The sequence below is a fragment of the Marmota flaviventris genome, chromosome 2 (genome assembly GCF_047511675.1).
Source record: "Marmota flaviventris isolate mMarFla1 chromosome 2, mMarFla1.hap1, whole genome shotgun sequence".
NCBI lineage: Eukaryota > Metazoa > Chordata > Mammalia > Rodentia > Sciuridae > Marmota > Marmota flaviventris.
In genome coordinates, this window is record NC_092499.1 from 46,945,358 (window position 1) to 46,962,469 (window position 17,112).

At 38.9% G+C, this 17,112-nt stretch overlaps 1 protein-coding gene and 1 non-coding gene across 3 annotated transcripts in view; one reads left to right on the forward strand and one right to left on the reverse strand.

The window, feature by feature from the left end:
* On the forward strand, positions 1–164 carry LOC114088315 (U1 spliceosomal RNA). The gene has a single exon (XR_003581972.2). It is a non-coding gene; the product is annotated as a U1 spliceosomal RNA (small nuclear RNA).
* A 3,623-nt stretch (positions 165–3,787) lies between these two features.
* Positions 3,788–17,112, reverse strand: part of Snx6 (sorting nexin 6) — a 61,663-nt gene continuing 48,338 nt past the window's right edge. For both annotated transcript variants that reach the window (XM_027929547.2, XM_027929546.2), the window contains exons 12-14: positions 13,079–13,238; positions 12,907–12,992; positions 3,788–5,468 (exon numbers count right to left, since the gene is read on the reverse strand). In XM_027929547.2, the coding sequence (XP_027785348.1) occupies positions 5,415–5,468; positions 12,907–12,992; positions 13,079–13,238 (300 nt within the window). In that variant the 3' untranslated portion in view covers positions 3,788–5,414. The remainder of the gene's footprint in view (positions 5,469–12,906; positions 12,993–13,078; positions 13,239–17,112) is intronic.

A 17,112-nucleotide genomic window follows, 5' to 3' on the forward strand; every position in this document is an offset into this window, starting at 1 on the left:
ATACTTACCTGGCAGGGGAGATACCATGATCACGAAGGTGGTTTTCCCAGGGCGAGGCTTATCCATTGCACTCCGGATGTGCTGACCCCTGCGATTTCCCCAAATGTGGGAAACTCGACTGCATAATTTGTGGTAGTGGGGGACTGCGTTCGCGCTCTCCCCTGGTTATTCTTTGTTTTAAAAGCAGACTTTCGGGTCTCGGTTTTGTTAGAGTGGTGTTCTGTTTTGTTCTTTTTTTCCGTTCGCGATGTTTTTTTTGTCTCATGTAGCGTCTCACTGTGGACTGTGGTTAAGTTGTTCTGCGCACTCCGCGTGCGCCATGTGGATCCCAGTACCTTGGGAAGCTGAGGAGGAGGAGGATCGCGAGTTCAATGGTCACCTCAGCAGTATGGTGAGGCGCTGCGTCCAAGTAAAATGCGAAGCAGGGCTGGGGCTCAGCGGCTGAGTACCCCTGAGGTTCAATCTTCGGTACCCAAGGACGAGTAAGTGAAGATGGCTGTAGTCATCCAAGCAGTGAACAGACGCTGCTAGGATTTAGTCCTCCCGGGAGGTCGAGTTCATAGGAGCTACTGCCTCCGTCCAGGGTGAAGTCCTTGCTTTCCCAGAAGCAGGCGGGTGCTGGGCTGGTTGGCAGCAGGGTGGGTGTTCGGCGAGGCCTGGCACGGCGTCATCCCACTCCCCTGGCGATCAGCGAAAGAATACAGGACTTGTCTTTTCTTCAGTGGACTGGGGAACGCCTTCCATGAAAACCGGAAGGAGAGAATCTTTCTGCCTTTGAGCAGGATGAGTGGGGGCAACATTAACATGGGACTTTCTTCTGTTTTTACCTTCCCAATCCCTTTTATCTAATCTATGGGTAACCATTTCTTAGTCATATTCCTGTTCATCCTTGTCTAAATGGCACTTTCTTCTGCATCTATTGTGTAGGTGGCTTCCTTCTACTTCTATTTATCTCTGAGTTATGTATTTTTTAAAAAAATATTTTTAGTTGGACACAATACCTTTGTTTTTATGTGGTGCGGCGGATTGAACCCAGTGCCTCACGCATGCTAGGCAAGCGCTCTGCCACTGAGCCATAATCCTGGCCCCATATGAGTTATCTTTTTTTATTGTCGGTGGCAAGTTGACTGGACTCAGGTCCTGATGAATCTTGCAGTTTCTGCAGAGTATCCAGTGGATTGGCTATCCCCCCCCATCCCCCCCCCCCGTTTCTTTGTCTCTCTTCCTTACCTCCTTTCTTTCCAAGGTTTCACCAAGTTGGCCAAACTGGCCTTGAATTTAGGATCCTTGTCTCACCCTTCAGAGTCACAGGATTACAGCTGGGCACCACCGTGAGGCTTCTGCAGGGAATTAAAAAGATCAAGCCTCTTTGCCAGCAAAATCTGTCCCCCCCCCCCCATTTTATCTGCAAGTCGGAGTTTGGCTTAAAGGTGTACTTGGTACCCTCAAGTTAGTCATGCCACAGAGTTTACACCTGACATGGCAGAGCAGCCTTGGGGAGTGGTGAATAATCTGAACAGCTGCAACAGTCCTAAACTGCTATCCTTGACTTTCTGCCTAAACTTCTTGTTTTAAATACCTGTAGTCGAGGTTATATTCTTGCCAGCCTCCAATTTTTACACTGCAGGTCATTTTAAGGGGAAAGGATGGTGAAAGGGTAAAGTTTCTAAGCTGCTTCTAAACTGCAAAGCCTGAGTTAAAATGTAAAAGACCGGGCATTGTAAAGTTCCTAAGCTGCAAGGCCTGAGTTAAAAAGTGAAGGACTAGGTATTATTAAGTTCCTCTGCTACACCCAGAACCTGAAATTCCTGAGGCAGTTAAGACAACGCCCTACTGGCCATTTAGTTGATTAATAGCCTAGGGCCCTGTGCGATCTTGCACGTAGGCATCGCAGGGCCTAAACCAATCAGTTTGAATGTGTACCCCGCTTAGGAGTAATCAATCACCCCCGCCGGACCTGTTCCCGCCAATGAATGAACTAATCATGTTTAGGAATTGTTGTTTGATTTTCCCACGGTGTATGATGATTTGTTAAAGGAAACTGTGATGTATGTAAAGTCCCCGCCCTCCCCAAGAAGTGTACTTAAGCAGTGCTCAGCCCCTGCTCTGGGCTGCTCTCCTTTCTTGAGTGAGCACGGAGCCCCAGCACGCTGGATTGGATCCTCAATAAATAAATCCCCTTCTGCAATTGCATGAGTCAGTCTCTTGGTGGTCTCTTCCTCCCACGCTTCGCTGGACCCTTACAATGGGTGTGGGTGGGTGGCGGGAGACACGTTCCCTTTTCTATCCAAAACAACATAAGGTAAGAAAGATTCAAGTGGGATTTCACTCCCTTAATTAAAATCCCCAATCCTTCCCTGTTCCCTAGTAATTTTGTTGTTTTGTGGTACTGGGGATTAAACCCAGAAGGGTCTGCCACTGAGCTGCATCCCCAGCCTTTTTAGGTTAATTTTCTCTAAATTGCTGAGGCTAGCTTCAAACTTGTGATCCTCCTGCCTTAGCCTCCCAAGTAGCTTAGATTACAAGAGTGTGCCAGTTTACAGCAGTTTTTCTTTTTAAACCAACTACTTATTCTCCTCCTAATTCATTCCACATTTTAGAAAGATCAGTTTGAGCTCAACATCTATAGCTATTTACTATAAGACATTAGGAATATCGTACAAAATTCTCTAAGTACAGACATCTCACTCAGGCTTTTACCCTCACTGGTCAAACGAATCAATCCAGTATCTTCTGTAATTTCAGTTCCAGCCTTCTACACCTGCACTGCATAAACTTTTCTTCCTAAACTCCCAGGTTCCACCCCATAGTTGACTCATCAAGCTTCTCCCATTGCTTAGACTTCTCTTCCTCCTGCCCCTTAAGAACACATAATCATCACCTGAGAGGCCCTATAACTCCCACAAAGTGCTTCTTGGCTCCCAAGGAACCATCTTAGAATAGTAACTGCGTACAGTAATTGTCCACGCATCACCTTCTCTCTACATAGCCTTGTCTTCCCACTTCACCTTTGTATCTCCTAGGTACAAGACTGTCACTAAATGTTAAAATGAATGCTTCAACTCGACTGGGACATACTCCATTTTATTAATCCTCCTCAAAGAACCCAGGTTGGCTGAGCTTTGAAAAAAAATGTTTGTTCTGAGAGCACAAAAAAATCTCTCCTTAGTATACCCACGATGGAGTGATATACATTCTCTACCTTATTTGAAGATTTTGTGAGAAGGCCTTGCATAGTATGTATAGATTAAGCACTCTCCCCCCTCTCAGCACACAATCTAATGCTAACTCCTTCCTGTTTATCTTGATCCCTACAAGCATTCTAAAAATGTAAACCAGGAGGAGTGTGGTAAAGTGGTAAAGCAGTTGACTAGCATGTACAGGCTCTGGGTTCAGTCCCATTGCCTGCAGGGATGGGGGTGGTGCACACAATACAAGATAATTTATTTGCTTGGTGTAGTAATATACACCTCTGATCCTAGCTACTCAGGAGGCTAAAGTTGGAGGATCCCAAGTTTAAGGCCAGCATGGGCAGCAAGACCCTGACTGAAAATTTAAAAACAAGGAGGGGGGGCGGTTGGGGATGTAGTTCAGTGGTATAATGCTTGCTTAGCATGCTCCAGGCCATAACAAAACACAACAAAAATCATCAGGTGTCCAGGGACATACTCCATTCTACATCCTCCTCGAAGAAAGAATATCCGATAGGTAGGTAAAACACTGTCTAGCTCTTGGCCCTGTACTTTCTATTTCTTAGCATTTACACAGCATCTTCACATTTCCAAAGTAAGGTACCAACATTTATTAATCCTCACAACACCCCTGTGAGGTAGGTCAATATGTCCTTTATAGTAGAGAACAGAGGCAGACGTCTAGCAACCTGCTCAAACTTGCTTGAGACCACAGGGCTTCTGGGGAAGGACTACAGCTGAATCCAGAAGCTAGGTCCCAACATCCCACCACTGGTGGAAACTGCATGGGCATATTCTTACCAATGAAGGTTACATGAAGGACAAAGTACATAGCTCTCTCAGCCAACAACAGAAAAACCAACAGTTCAAATGGCATTGGGGAACATGTCAATTAAAAAGACAAAACATTAACCGGTACATGAGTGAGGCAAGAGAACATGCTGCTGAGAAAGGCTGGAATCGTGACTGGCAATAAGACAGAGACCAGGTGACCAGGCAATCTTCAGAACCATTTGGGAAAATGTAAACAAATCAGGAACCCATTCAAGGGGTGACCAGCTCAAATGCCTGAAGTTAGAAAAAGACAGTGGAAAAGTCCAACCACTCAATCTAACTTTAAAGTAGAAATGACAATAATGTTCATTCACATTAGAAAGGCCAATATTATTTGTAATGTAACTACTCACAATTAGTATCCTATATGCACACCAACTTTCATCCCAAATAGTCCCTTTTCTTCACACGCAACAACTTCCCCTTCTACACATCAGTCTATATACTGGCATAACTACCAAGTGGCTCAATAGCATACATCTCATGGTTAACTGGCTGAGTTAGGGACGGAATCCAGAAAAACAGACTGCATGCTGCTCCTCTCCTGCCTTTGCCCAGTTCCACCTATGAAGTGCACATGGGTGAGCAGTTCATTCTTTTCTAAAGGGATTAGTGAACCTGGTTCAATATGCCATTTTAAAAGAAATAGGGGGGAAAAGGAGAAATCAAGACCTGCACTGTAAAGCATAATATCGGAGTAGATTTATTAGAACTACTCCAAAATTTTAGAGTGATACCATGACCACAAAGTTAAAAACTATAACTGTTATCGCTGGTTATTTTACAATAATTGGTTTAGTCTACAAGTTTAAGGCAAACATACAAATGCATTTGCTTTTCTTCAGAGATCATACTTCTAAAGATTACATAAAGTCTGGCCCAAACCTTTTATGTTGATTAATTAAACGTAAGTTTGATTAAGATGCTTTACAAGAATGAATGAAATAAAGTATACAATGCTTTTTAAAAATGAAATTTAAAAAAAATTCAGAAAGGCAATCTTTATCTCGTTTGAACAATGTATTTTAAAAAGGTTAAACTTCAGAAATTATTTAAAGGTAAATAAGATTGGCAGCCATAAGGAATACTATTTATAAAGTAAACACAGTTATAGAGGCTACTTAAAAATAAAGACCAAACTTTGGGCTTCTGAGTAGGACGACTGCACGGTGACAGACCACCGTCTAGAGGAGCAGAGTGCAGCCTCACATCACACAGATGGGCATTGCGGGTGCACAGCGCTGCTCCACTATTTCTCAGAAAAAGAAGAGTAGATGCACTTTGTCAGCTGTTTTGTTTTCAGTGAGCATAAATGCTTTAACATCATTAAGAAAACAAAAATAAGATTTAAAGGAAGGCAGCCCTTTTTAATAGGAAGTAGAATGTGGCTTATGTGTCTCCATTTAACACTGCCAGGCAGTTCTGCAGTAACTGGAGGTTACCCTAAAAAGAAAGAAAAAATAAGTTATGAATGTCTTTAATTCAAAACAGTTTGAAAACATCTTACTGAAAATATACATGATTAGAAACCAAACCATTTAAAATTTGTTAAGATACCAGAATTTTGCAAACAGCCATTCATTACAGTCAAATAAAGGTTTAAAGACAATAAAAAAAAAAAAAAACAGATACTTCAGTAAATTTCTATCTAGACCAATATTAATGGTTTGGATTATCTGACATGTTCTAGTAAGCATAAAGTATGCCTTTTGTGTCTTAAGTTTAATTATTGAACTTGACTCCTAATTTTACGACAGGTTTTATTGCTTCCTTTAGCTATATATACATTAGCATAAATGTACAATTTTTTGTAAACACAGACCACTTACAAAAGTATTCTATAAAATTATCCCTTGTACCTGCATACCCCTGGGTAGAACCAGTGAACTTGCATCCAAATTTATAGATAATAAGGACAAAGACGGTTAAGTTACATTAATATGCAAAAGGGGGTGAAGGGACAGCTCTTCCTTACAGAAGAAAGTCAACTACAATGGAAAAATGATGATGGAATTAAAAAAAAAAACAACCACCATTTGGGGCTGGGGCTATAGCTCAGTGGCAGGGTACCTGCATTTGCCTAGTATGTGTGAGGCCCTGGATTTGCTCCCCAGCCCCATCCAAAAAAAAAAAAAAAAAAAGAGGGAGAGACAGAAAAAGGAAGAAAGAAGAAAGAAAAAAAAAAAAAAAAAGCTGGACACTGCAATCCTTGAGACTTGGGAGGCTGAGGCAAGAGGATCCCAAATTTAAGGCCAGCCTCAGCAACTCAGTGAGACTCTCAGGAACTTAATGAGACCCTTTCTCAAAATATAAAACAAAAAGAAGGACTAGGGATGTAGCTAAGTGGTACAGTACTAAAAAAAAAATAAAAGCAGCAGGGCATGTTGGCATATGCCTATAATCCCAGTGATTCTGGAAGCTGAGGCTCATAAATTCAAGAACAGCCTCGACAACTTAATGAGACCCTATCTCAAAATTTTAAAAAAGGGGTAGGGATATGGCTCAGTGGTAAAGGGCCTCTGGGTTTAATTCCTAGTACCCACACACACACACTCAAAAGGAGGAAGGAAATCGACATTTGGCAACTATCATAAAAAAAAGTGATTCAGGCAAGAATCATTATTTTTTTGGTGGGGGGTGGGGTGGGGTAGGTGGGACATAATATTGGGGATTAAACTCAGGGTATTCTACCACTGAGCTACATCCCCAGACACTTTTGTGGGGGTGAATGAGTACTAGGGATTGAACCCAGAGGCACTTTATCACTGAGCTACATCCCCTACCCTTCTCATATTTTTGATACAGGGTCTCACTAAGTTGTCCAGACTGGCCTTGAACTTCCTACATCAGCCTCCCAAGTTGCTGGGATTACAGTGTAGCACCTAGCTTTCATCAATGGATCCTAAAAGCAATGTGGAAATACACTGTCAATACTACAGTTACTAGCCATAAGTAACTAGTTTTCATCAATTAAAATTAAATGAAGTTAAAAACTCAGTTCTGCAGCAGCACTACCCATATCTTAAGTGTCTGACAGCTAAAAGTGATCAGTGGTCATCATACTGGACAGTGCTGATTCTAGAACACTGCTATTACTGTACAAAGTTATACTGGAAAGTACTGGTTATGGGATATTTATATAGTCCCAAAGTACTTCTCTCCACAGAATACCTCCCTCATAACTACAAAGTATAAAGTATCTTTCTTTGGGGGGGTGGGGGGTGGGTTGGTACTGGGGATGTGGCTCAATGGTTAACCCTCCTGGGTTCAATCCCTGGTATAAAAGTTTTTTTTTTTTTTTGTATTTATTTTTTAGTTACAGGTGGACACAATATCTTTATTTTATTTTTATGTGGTGCTGATGATCAAGCCCAGTGTCTCACACATGGTAGGCAAGCGCTCTACCTCTGAGCCACAACCCTAGCTCCCCAATTTTTTTTAAAAGTTAGTTTAGGGGTTTATATTTTGTCCATGGTGAGCCAGAGTCTGTCTTTCTGTCTCTCTCTTGCTTCTTGGTGCCATGACCTGAGCTTCTTTCCTCTGCCTTGATGTTCTGCCTCAGCTCAAGACTCAAGGAATAGAGCTGACCATCTCTGGACTGAGACCTCTGAAACTGTGAGCCCTAAATAAACTTTTCCTCCTCTAAAATTGTTCTTATTAGTTATTTTTGACACAGCAATGAAAAAAGCTAACTAAACAGGAGTATTCTATAAATAGTCCTGTACTCTTCAAAAATGTCAGTGGAGAAGCTGGGGGGTATAGTTCAGCAGGGAAGCATGTGCTTAGCCTGGGTTAGATCTCCAGTGCGGGGAACAATAAGACTATGTTCAAGAATACAAGCGATCTGGCTCTGGGGTTGTGGCTCAGGGGTAGAGTGCTGCCTAGTACATGTGAGGCCCTGGGTTTGATCCTCAGCACCACATAAAAAAAAAAAAAAATGTATTTTGTCCAACTACAACTAAAAAATAAATTATTTTTTTAAAAAAAGAATACGAGTGATCTAATCTAGCTTGCCGTTATAACTGGATTTCAATCATGTGGCAAGGCAAAACTATAATAAGTGAAATCCAAAGTAGTTTCCAACCACCTTACTGTACATTTTACTAATATCTAGTATTTTCAAAACAATTTATGTGGATTCTACAATGGAATCAACTGGGAAGGGCAAGGATAAAAGATGGACAGAACAAGTTCCATAAAGGGCATCAAAACAGAGTGGAAGAATTACTTTTGAGTTTTCTTTAGCACAGTAGGGTAACTAGTGTTTGTTTAATCTACAACAAGATGAGGAGGTCCATGCCTACAATACCAGCTGCCCAGGAGGCTGATGCAGAATGATCCTAAAATTGAGGCCACACTAGGCAATTTAGTGAGACCCTTTTCTCAAAATAAAAAATAAAAAGAGGGCTGGGGATATAGCTCAATGGTAAAGTACCCCCAGGTTCAAATCCCTGAACCATAAAATAAATAACTATGTTTCAAAACCAGTAGAGTATGAAAATTTCCAATACATAAAAATGATGAATGTTGGAGAAATGGAAATACTTATTACTGATTTCATTATTTTACATTGTGTACATGTACTGAATTACCATAATGTACCTCATAAAGATGTACAAATCTTATAATTTAAAAAATGGGATTGTTCAGATTTTCAAAAGCATTTAAGAGAATCTGAATACAATGAGCAGGGTCTAGGAAACAGGAGGCAGGAACAATGTCCAGCTACAAAAGTGGCAAGGAGCTCCTGAAACAGCTCAAGACATGGATGAGGAAAATGAGCAGAAACAAAAAGAGAAGAAACTAGAGAAGCTAAATGTGAAGGCCTGTGGGAAAAGACCCCTAGGCCACAGGAGAAATTAAGAAATCTGTCAAAAAGTAAGTAGTTGTTTGAGCCTGAGATGAAGATGTGTGACCTTGATTTCATTCATATTTAAATATCTGAATTCCCTGCTATAGTATCTTTTGCCCCCTAAAGCTAGAATGAAGTGTTATCTTGAAGTCTGTTGCAAATTTAAGAATAAACTTTTGTTTAAAAATAGTGGGGTAGGCAATGGAATATTACTCAGCACTAAAAAATAACACGATCATGGCATTTGCAGGCAAATGGATGGCATTAGAGCAGATTATGCTAAGTGAAGTTAGCCAATCCCTAAAAAAACAAATGCCGAATGTCTTCTCTGATATAAGGGGGGTGACTCAAAATGGGATAGGGAGGAAGAGCATGAGAAGAAGACTACCACTAAATAGGGAAGAGAGGTGGGAGGAAAAAAGAGGGAGAAGGAGAGTTGCACGGAAGATGGAAGGAGAACCTCTTTGTTATACAGAATACATATATGATGTTGTGATGAGAAAAAGAAAAAAAAAGTGTGTCACATTAGATTGGATAGAGAGAAAGGAGGGGAGAGGAGGGGAAGAGTAGGGGGATAGGAAGGGCAGCAGAATAGAATAGACATTATGACTGATGTATGTACATTCCATGTATGTATTATATGTAAAAATACATTCTGCTGTCATGTATGACTAAAAAAAAATAAAAATAAATCGTATGGTTAAAAGAAAAAGAAAGAAAAAAAATAGTGGGGTAGGGAGGGGGAGTATGGGAGGAATAGAGAACTTTAGATAGGGCAGAGTGGTTAGAGGGGAAGGGAGGGGGCATGGGGTTATTAATGATGGTGGAATGTGATGATCATTATTATCCAAAGTACACATATGAAGACAAAAATTGGTGTGAATATACTATGTATACACCCAGAGATATGAAAAATTGTGCTCTATATGTGTAATAAGAATTGTAATGTATTCCACTGTCATATATAAAATTTAAAAAAATAATTAAATAATAAATAAACAAATAATATAGAGAAAGCCAGCCTCAGCAATGGTGAGGTACTAAGCAACTCAATGAGACCCTGTCTCTAAATAAAATACAAAATAGGGGTGGGGATGTAGCTCACTGGTGGAATGCCTCCAAGTTCAATCCCAGGTACCTGCCCCCCATCCCCACAAAAAAAGAATGGGGGAGGGGGAAGAAATTTGAATACAGAGAAAAACTCATTTCAAAAGGTTTATAAAGGTACAGAGTCTAGAAACCAGAGGCAGAAATCAGCAAACTTTTTCTGCGAAAGACTAAACAGTAAATATTTTTGCACTGGAGAGACATTTGGTTTCTGTTCCAACTACTCCATGGCATAAGCAGCCAGAGACAAACTCGAATGAATGGCTGTGTTCCAAGAAAATCTTATTTACAGATACTTAAGTTTGAATTTCATGTAATTATCACTATTCTTCATTTGCTTTTAAACAAACATTTAAAAATGTGAACATCATTCTTGGCTCACAGACTGTACCAAAACAGACTAGTTTGCCAACCCCTAATCTACAAAATTTAATAATTTTTTTGGTTGTGGTGATGGTGGTGCTGTGGATTGAACCACAGCCTTGCCCGTGCTAGGCAAGTACTGTACCATTGAGCTACATCCCCAGCCCTTACAACAGAATTCTTGCTAGTTCAAATCTCTTTAAAAAAGAATAAACAGTGGACATTAGAAACCAACACAGGTTCAATAAGATTAAATCATGCCAAGCTTAACAAAACATTTTTGGGAGGGGGGTTACTGGGGAATGAACCCAGGAGTGCTTAACCACTGAGCCACATCCCCAATCCTTTTTTTTTTTTAAATATAAACAATGTAGATGGACACAATCTATTTTATTTATTTATTTATTTTTACGTGGTGCTGAGGATAAAACCCAGTGCCTCATGCATGCAAGGCAAGTGCTCTACCACTGAGCTAGCCCCCCAATCCTTTTTATTTTGAGACAGGGTCTTGCTAAGTTGCTGAGGGCCTCCATAAATTGCTGAGGTTGGCCTGGAACTCGGATCCTCCAGCTTCCCAAGTTACTATGATTACAGGCATGCACCACCACACCTAGCGAAGAACTAACATACTGAAAAAGGTATCATTATAAGCCAAGTCCAGCCAGTGCAATATGGCAGTGAAAAAAGCTATCTTGGCTCAGATGTAATTCACTGGTAGAACACATCTTGGTTTTCTCAAGGTCTTGGGTTCAATACCTATCAACACAGAAATAGACACAAAAGCTATCTTATAAAAAAAGGTACCTTATGTAAGGTCTAAATTATAAAAGGGGAATTAAATTTATCTTCATTACTTAGACCTATTCATTAGTTGATGCAGATCTGTATTCCTTATAGGGGGTTCCAAATACCTTGGTACAGTTTTTAGGTTTAAGAATTTAAGAATGTAAATGCTCTAATCTATCAAAAAAATTACACTTAAACTGGGTGTGGTAGTACATTTCTGTAATACCAGTGACTCAAGAGGCTGAAACAGGAGGACAGCAATTTGGAGGCAGACCTCAACAATTTAGCAAGAACCTGTCTCAAAATAAAAAATAGCCAGGTGGAGTAGCACACACCTGTAATATCAGCAGCTCGGGAGGCTGAGGCAGGAGAATTACCAGTTCAAAGCCAGTCTCAGCAAAAGTGAAGCACTAAGCAACTCAGTGAGACCCTGTCTCTAAAAAAATACAAAAGAGGGCTGGGGATGTGGCTCAGTGGTGGAGTGCCCCTGAGTTCAATCCCCAATACAAAAAAAAAAAAAGGGATGGGTGGGGATATAGCTCAGTAGTGAAGTACCTTTAAGGGTTAATATCCTTAAAGGATATTAACCCTTAAAGGTACCTATCCTTAATAATAAACATTATTGGTTTAACTGACCCCCAAAAAACAAAAATGACAACAACAACAACAACAAAAAAACAAACCTAAAAGTTTATATTAATTTCTTGGAGAAATTTAAATACATTTTGTATTTATAGTCTCTCTAAAGATAGAAATGTTAAATAAACATTTTTGGTTTATTCTTCTTAAAATTTCTTTAATATAAAAAACTTACAATGCTGGGGGTATAGCTTGGTGGTAAAGTGCATACCCAGCATGTGTTCAAACCCCAGAACCACAAATACACAAAAAAAAGTTCCCAAAACCGTGTGTTCACCATCAACAATTTTCTTTCTTTTTTTTTTTTTAAACTAAAAATACTTAGGGAAAAAAAAAAAAACTAGTTAAAAAATATTTTCCTGTTAGGTCCTAGATTCTTTCAGAGCAATATTCTTGCTTGAATTAAATAATCTTTAAAATATTTCCCAATTCTGAGATTAACTATTTTTAAAATTACCATAGTTTGAGGGCTGGCATTATAGCTCAGTTGGTAGAGGGCTTATATTGCATGCACAAGGCCCTAGGTTCAATCCCCAGCACCACAAAAAAAATAAATAAATAAAAATTAAAAAAAATACCATAGTTTGAGCCAAGCTTTATCTTTATATTACATGCAAGAAGAGGTTGTGGCTCAGAAGTACAGTGCTCACCTAGCACATGTGAGGCACTGGGTTCAATCCTCAGAACCACATAAAAATTACAAATAAAGTTACTGTGTCCATCTATAACTGAAAAAAAAAATAATAATAAAAAGAGGTTTACTTCAAAGTAAACAAATACCAAACAAATACCAGAAGGAAGCCATTTATTTACTAAAACCAAATATTTAACAGGGTGGGGCATGCCTATAATCCCTGCAACTCAGAGCAATTTAGCAAGATTCTGTCTTAACAAAATAAAGAACTGGAGATGTAGCTCAGTGGTAAAGCACCTGAGTTCAATCCCTAGTAAAAAGTTAAACCAACTATTTTGAAGCAGTGTAATCATCTTGGAAAACATAATTCTCATTCAAAAACAGTTCTTAGGATGTCCTTATAGAAGGTAACTATCATTATAGGATTATCAATTTTATAACTGACTCAATTTTAAATGTCATGTCATTTAAATTTATTAAATCTTTTAACACAATACTACCTTTGCATGCTTCAGTTCTAATTCTGCAAGTTCCACTAAATTTTTTCTAAATGCAGCAACTCTTCTTGTCTTAAAATCTATAAGTTCTGTGAACAACAAAAAAATAAATTAGAGTTAATTCACATAATAATCATGAAGCATATCTTGTGATTAAAAGGTAAGTTAACAGTACCTTGTTTTGCAGATTCAGATATTTTTTCAAACTTCTGACAACATAATTGTTGGGAAGTTTCAGCCTGTAGAACATCTTTATTTTTCGCTCTTGCTTTATCCAGTGCTTTGTTAGCATTTTCATAATCCACTAGTGATCGAGATCTTCGGTAGAGGAGATCCTATAAAACAATGTATCATAATGTATGATGTTATGTTTCTAGTAGTTTCACTCTACTATCTCCACTACCACCACCTCCAGATATAAAATTATATAGTGAATAATACAGTTACTTTTTTGTTTATTTATTCTGTTCGGACCCAGGACCTTGCACATGCAGCACTCTACCATTGACTGAGTTACACCCCCAGGCCATAAATGTCTTTTTTAATTAACATCTTTACTGAGACATAATTCACACCATACATACCATTTAAACTACAAAATTTAAAATGAGAAATTATACTCCAATTGATTTAAATATATGAATTGCCAAGATCATTGTAATGTCATGTGTAGCTAATAAAATAAACAAACAAACTACAAAATTTAATGGTTTTTAGTATGTTGACAATTATAAAACCATCATCACAACCAATTTTAGCCCTGGGCAACCATTACTCTGCTTTTGTTCCCTTCACTTTTTCTTTCTTTCTTCTTTTTTAGCACTCTGAAGCCTAGCATACGCTAGCAAGTACTGTATCACTGAACTAAATACTTTGCCCCACCCCCCAACCACTGGTTGGTTTGTTAGAGACAGTATCTCAATAAGTTGCCCAGGTTGGCCTCAAACTTGCAATCCTCCTGCCTCACCTCCTGAGCAGCTGGGATTACAGGCGTGCAATACGTGGCTATTAATCTAGTACAGATTGGTCTATTCTGAACATTTCATAAAAACTGAATCATATAATATGCATCTTTTGTGTCTGTGGCTTCTACCATTTAGTAAGTTTCAAGTTCATCCACACTGTAACATAAATTAGTTACTTCGTTCCTTTCTATTGCAAAATAGTATTTCATTATACAGATAAGTTTGTAAGTTGACATATACAATATTTAAGTTTATTAATTAATGTATTTATTTTTCTAATACTGGGATTGAATCCAGGAATTTGAGACAAATTCCCAGCCCTTTTTATTTTGAGACAAGATTTCACTAAATCACATAAGCCAACCTCAAACTCATGATCCTCCTGCCTCAGGCTCCCGAGTTACTGGGATTACAGGCATGTGCTACAGTACCCAGTGACAATTTAATTTTAATAGAGTTTGTTTTATTTTTCTCACTGGTTGATAAGCTTAAACCATTACCTAACTAATCCAAGATCAAGAAAATTTATGTCTGGGTAGTATTCTAAAAGTTTTTCAGTTTTAGCTATTTTATATGTTCTGTTAGGAAGGGGTCAAATTTCATCCTTTTGCATGTGGCTATAGCTGTCCCAGTATCAGCTGTTGAAATCATTTTTTTTTGCGGGGGGTGGGGGGGGGCGCAGAGAATACCAGGGATTGAACTCATGGGCACTCAACAGCCCTATTTTGTATTTTATTTAGAGACAGGGTCTCACTGAGTTGCTTAGCGCCTCCCTTTTACTGAGGCTGGTTTTAAACTTGCAATCCTCCAGCCTCAGCCTCCAGAGCCACTGGAATTATAGGCATGGGCCCCCTCATCCAACAAAATCATTCTTGTCCCTACTGCATTATCTTAGCAATGCTGTCAAAAATCAGTTGACTGACTCAGTAAATTCAAACTAGAAGGAAATTTTCCTCAACTCGATAAGAAAAAAATCTCCAAAAAACATCATACTCAATGGGAGAAACTAAAAGTATTCTGCTAAGATCAGAAATAAAACAAGGAGGATGTCTCTTCTAATCACTCCTTTCAACACTGTAAAAGTCCTAATTAATGCAATAAGAAAGAGAAATAAAAGGCATACAGATCAGGAAGGAGAAATAACACTGTCTTTGTTCATAGACCTGACTGTGCAGAAAATCTGAAATAAAGGGAAAAAAAAATCTCCTGGAGGGAATAGGAGCTAATAAATGATTATAACAAGACTGGAGGACACAAGGTTAATATATACAAAAGTAAATCACTTTTTTTGGTGGGGGGGTACTGGGGATGGAACTCAGAGGCACTCAACCACTGAGCTGCATCCCCGCACTATTTTATATTTTATTTAGAGACAGGGTTTTACTGAGTTGCTAAGCACCTCATCTTTGCTGAGGCTGGCTTTGAACTCCAGATCCTCTTCACTCAGCCTCCTGAGCCACTGGGATTACAGGCTTGTGCCTCCACATTCTTACATATCGGTAATGAACAATTGGAATTTGTTTAAAAAAAAAAAAAATTACAGTAATACTCCCCAAAATGACACAAAATGAAATACTTAGACATTTATTTCATAAAGATATACCAGATTTGCATGAAGAAAACTACAAATCTCCGATGAAAGAAATAAAAGAAGCTGGGTGCAGTGTGCATGCCTGTAATCCCAGTGCCTTAGGCTGAGGCAGGAGGATTTTGAGTTCAAAGCCAACCTCAGCAAAAGTGAGGCACTAAGCAACTCAGTGAGACCCTATCTCTAAATAAAATACAAAAAAGGGCTGGGGATGTAGCTCAGTATTTGAGTGGCCCTGAGTTCAATCCCTGGTACCCCACCCCCAACCAGAAAGAAAGGAGAGAGAGAGAGAGAGAGAGAGAGAGAGAGAGAGAGAAAGAAAGAAAGAAAGAAGCTAAAGCTAAATAGATAGATATTCCATATTCATGGACAGAAAGACTCAATATTTTCAAGATAGCAATTCTTTTTCTTTTTTTAAGATAGCAATTCTTTCAAACTTGATTTACATATTCAATGCAATTCAATCAAAATCCCAGCAAGTTACTTTGTAAATGTCAACAAACTGATTTTAAAGTTTAAACAGAGAGGCAAAGAACCTACAATAGCCAACACAATATGGAAGGAGAACAAAGTTGCAAGACTAACATTACCCAATTTCAAGTCTTACTATACTACAGATGGTTTTGTATGATGAAAGAACAGACAAATAGATCAATGGAACATTGTTTTAGCAACATGGTCAAAAACAGCCCAGAAACAGAACCACACAAATACAGTCAATTGATCTTTTCACAAAGGAGCAAAGATAAGACAAAGAACAAAGAGATTTTTCAAAGAGTTCTGGGTTTTTTTTTTTTTTTAGTACTGGGGATTGAACCCAAGGACACTTTACCACTGAGATGCATTCCCAGTCCACCGCCCTCTTTTTGGGGGTGAGAAAGGGTTTCACTAAGTTGCTGAGGTTGGCCTTAAACTTGTGCTTCTCTCCTGCCTCAGCCTCCAAATTGCTAGGAATACAGGTGTATGCCACCACATGGTAATAAGAGGTTCTGAAACAAATAAAAATCCACATGCAACAAAAAATGTTTAAATTATACTTAGATTTTACACCCTTCACAAAAGTTAACTAAAATGAACCATAAACCTAAATATAAAAGGCAAGGCTATAAAACTCCTAGAAGGGCTGGGGGGTATGGTAGAACACTTTCCTAGCACTAATGAGGCCCTGAGTTTGATTCCCAGCACCAAAATAAGTTTGTTTTTTTGTTTGTTTGTTTTTAAATAAAAATTTGTCTGCAAAAGATGCTCCCTAGAAAATGAGAAGGGGATACAGCTCAACTGGTAGAGTGCTTGCCCCACATGCACAAGTTCAAACCCAGCACCACATTAAAAAAAAAGAAAATGAGAAGACAAGTCACAGACTAGGAAAAAATATAAACAATCCAACTTAAAAATGAGCAAAAGAGGGCTGGGGTTGTGGCTCAGAGGTAGAGCATGAGCCTAGCATGTGTGAGGCACTGGGTTCAATTCTCAGCACCACATAAAGTAAAATAAAGACACTGTGTCCACCTATAATTAAAAATAAATATCAAGAAAAAAATGGGCAAGAGACACCTTACCAAAAACAAAACACAAGACAGATCAGCATATGGAAACATGTTTCACATCATTTTAGAGAAATGTGAATTAAAATACAAGGTAACATGCTTATAATCC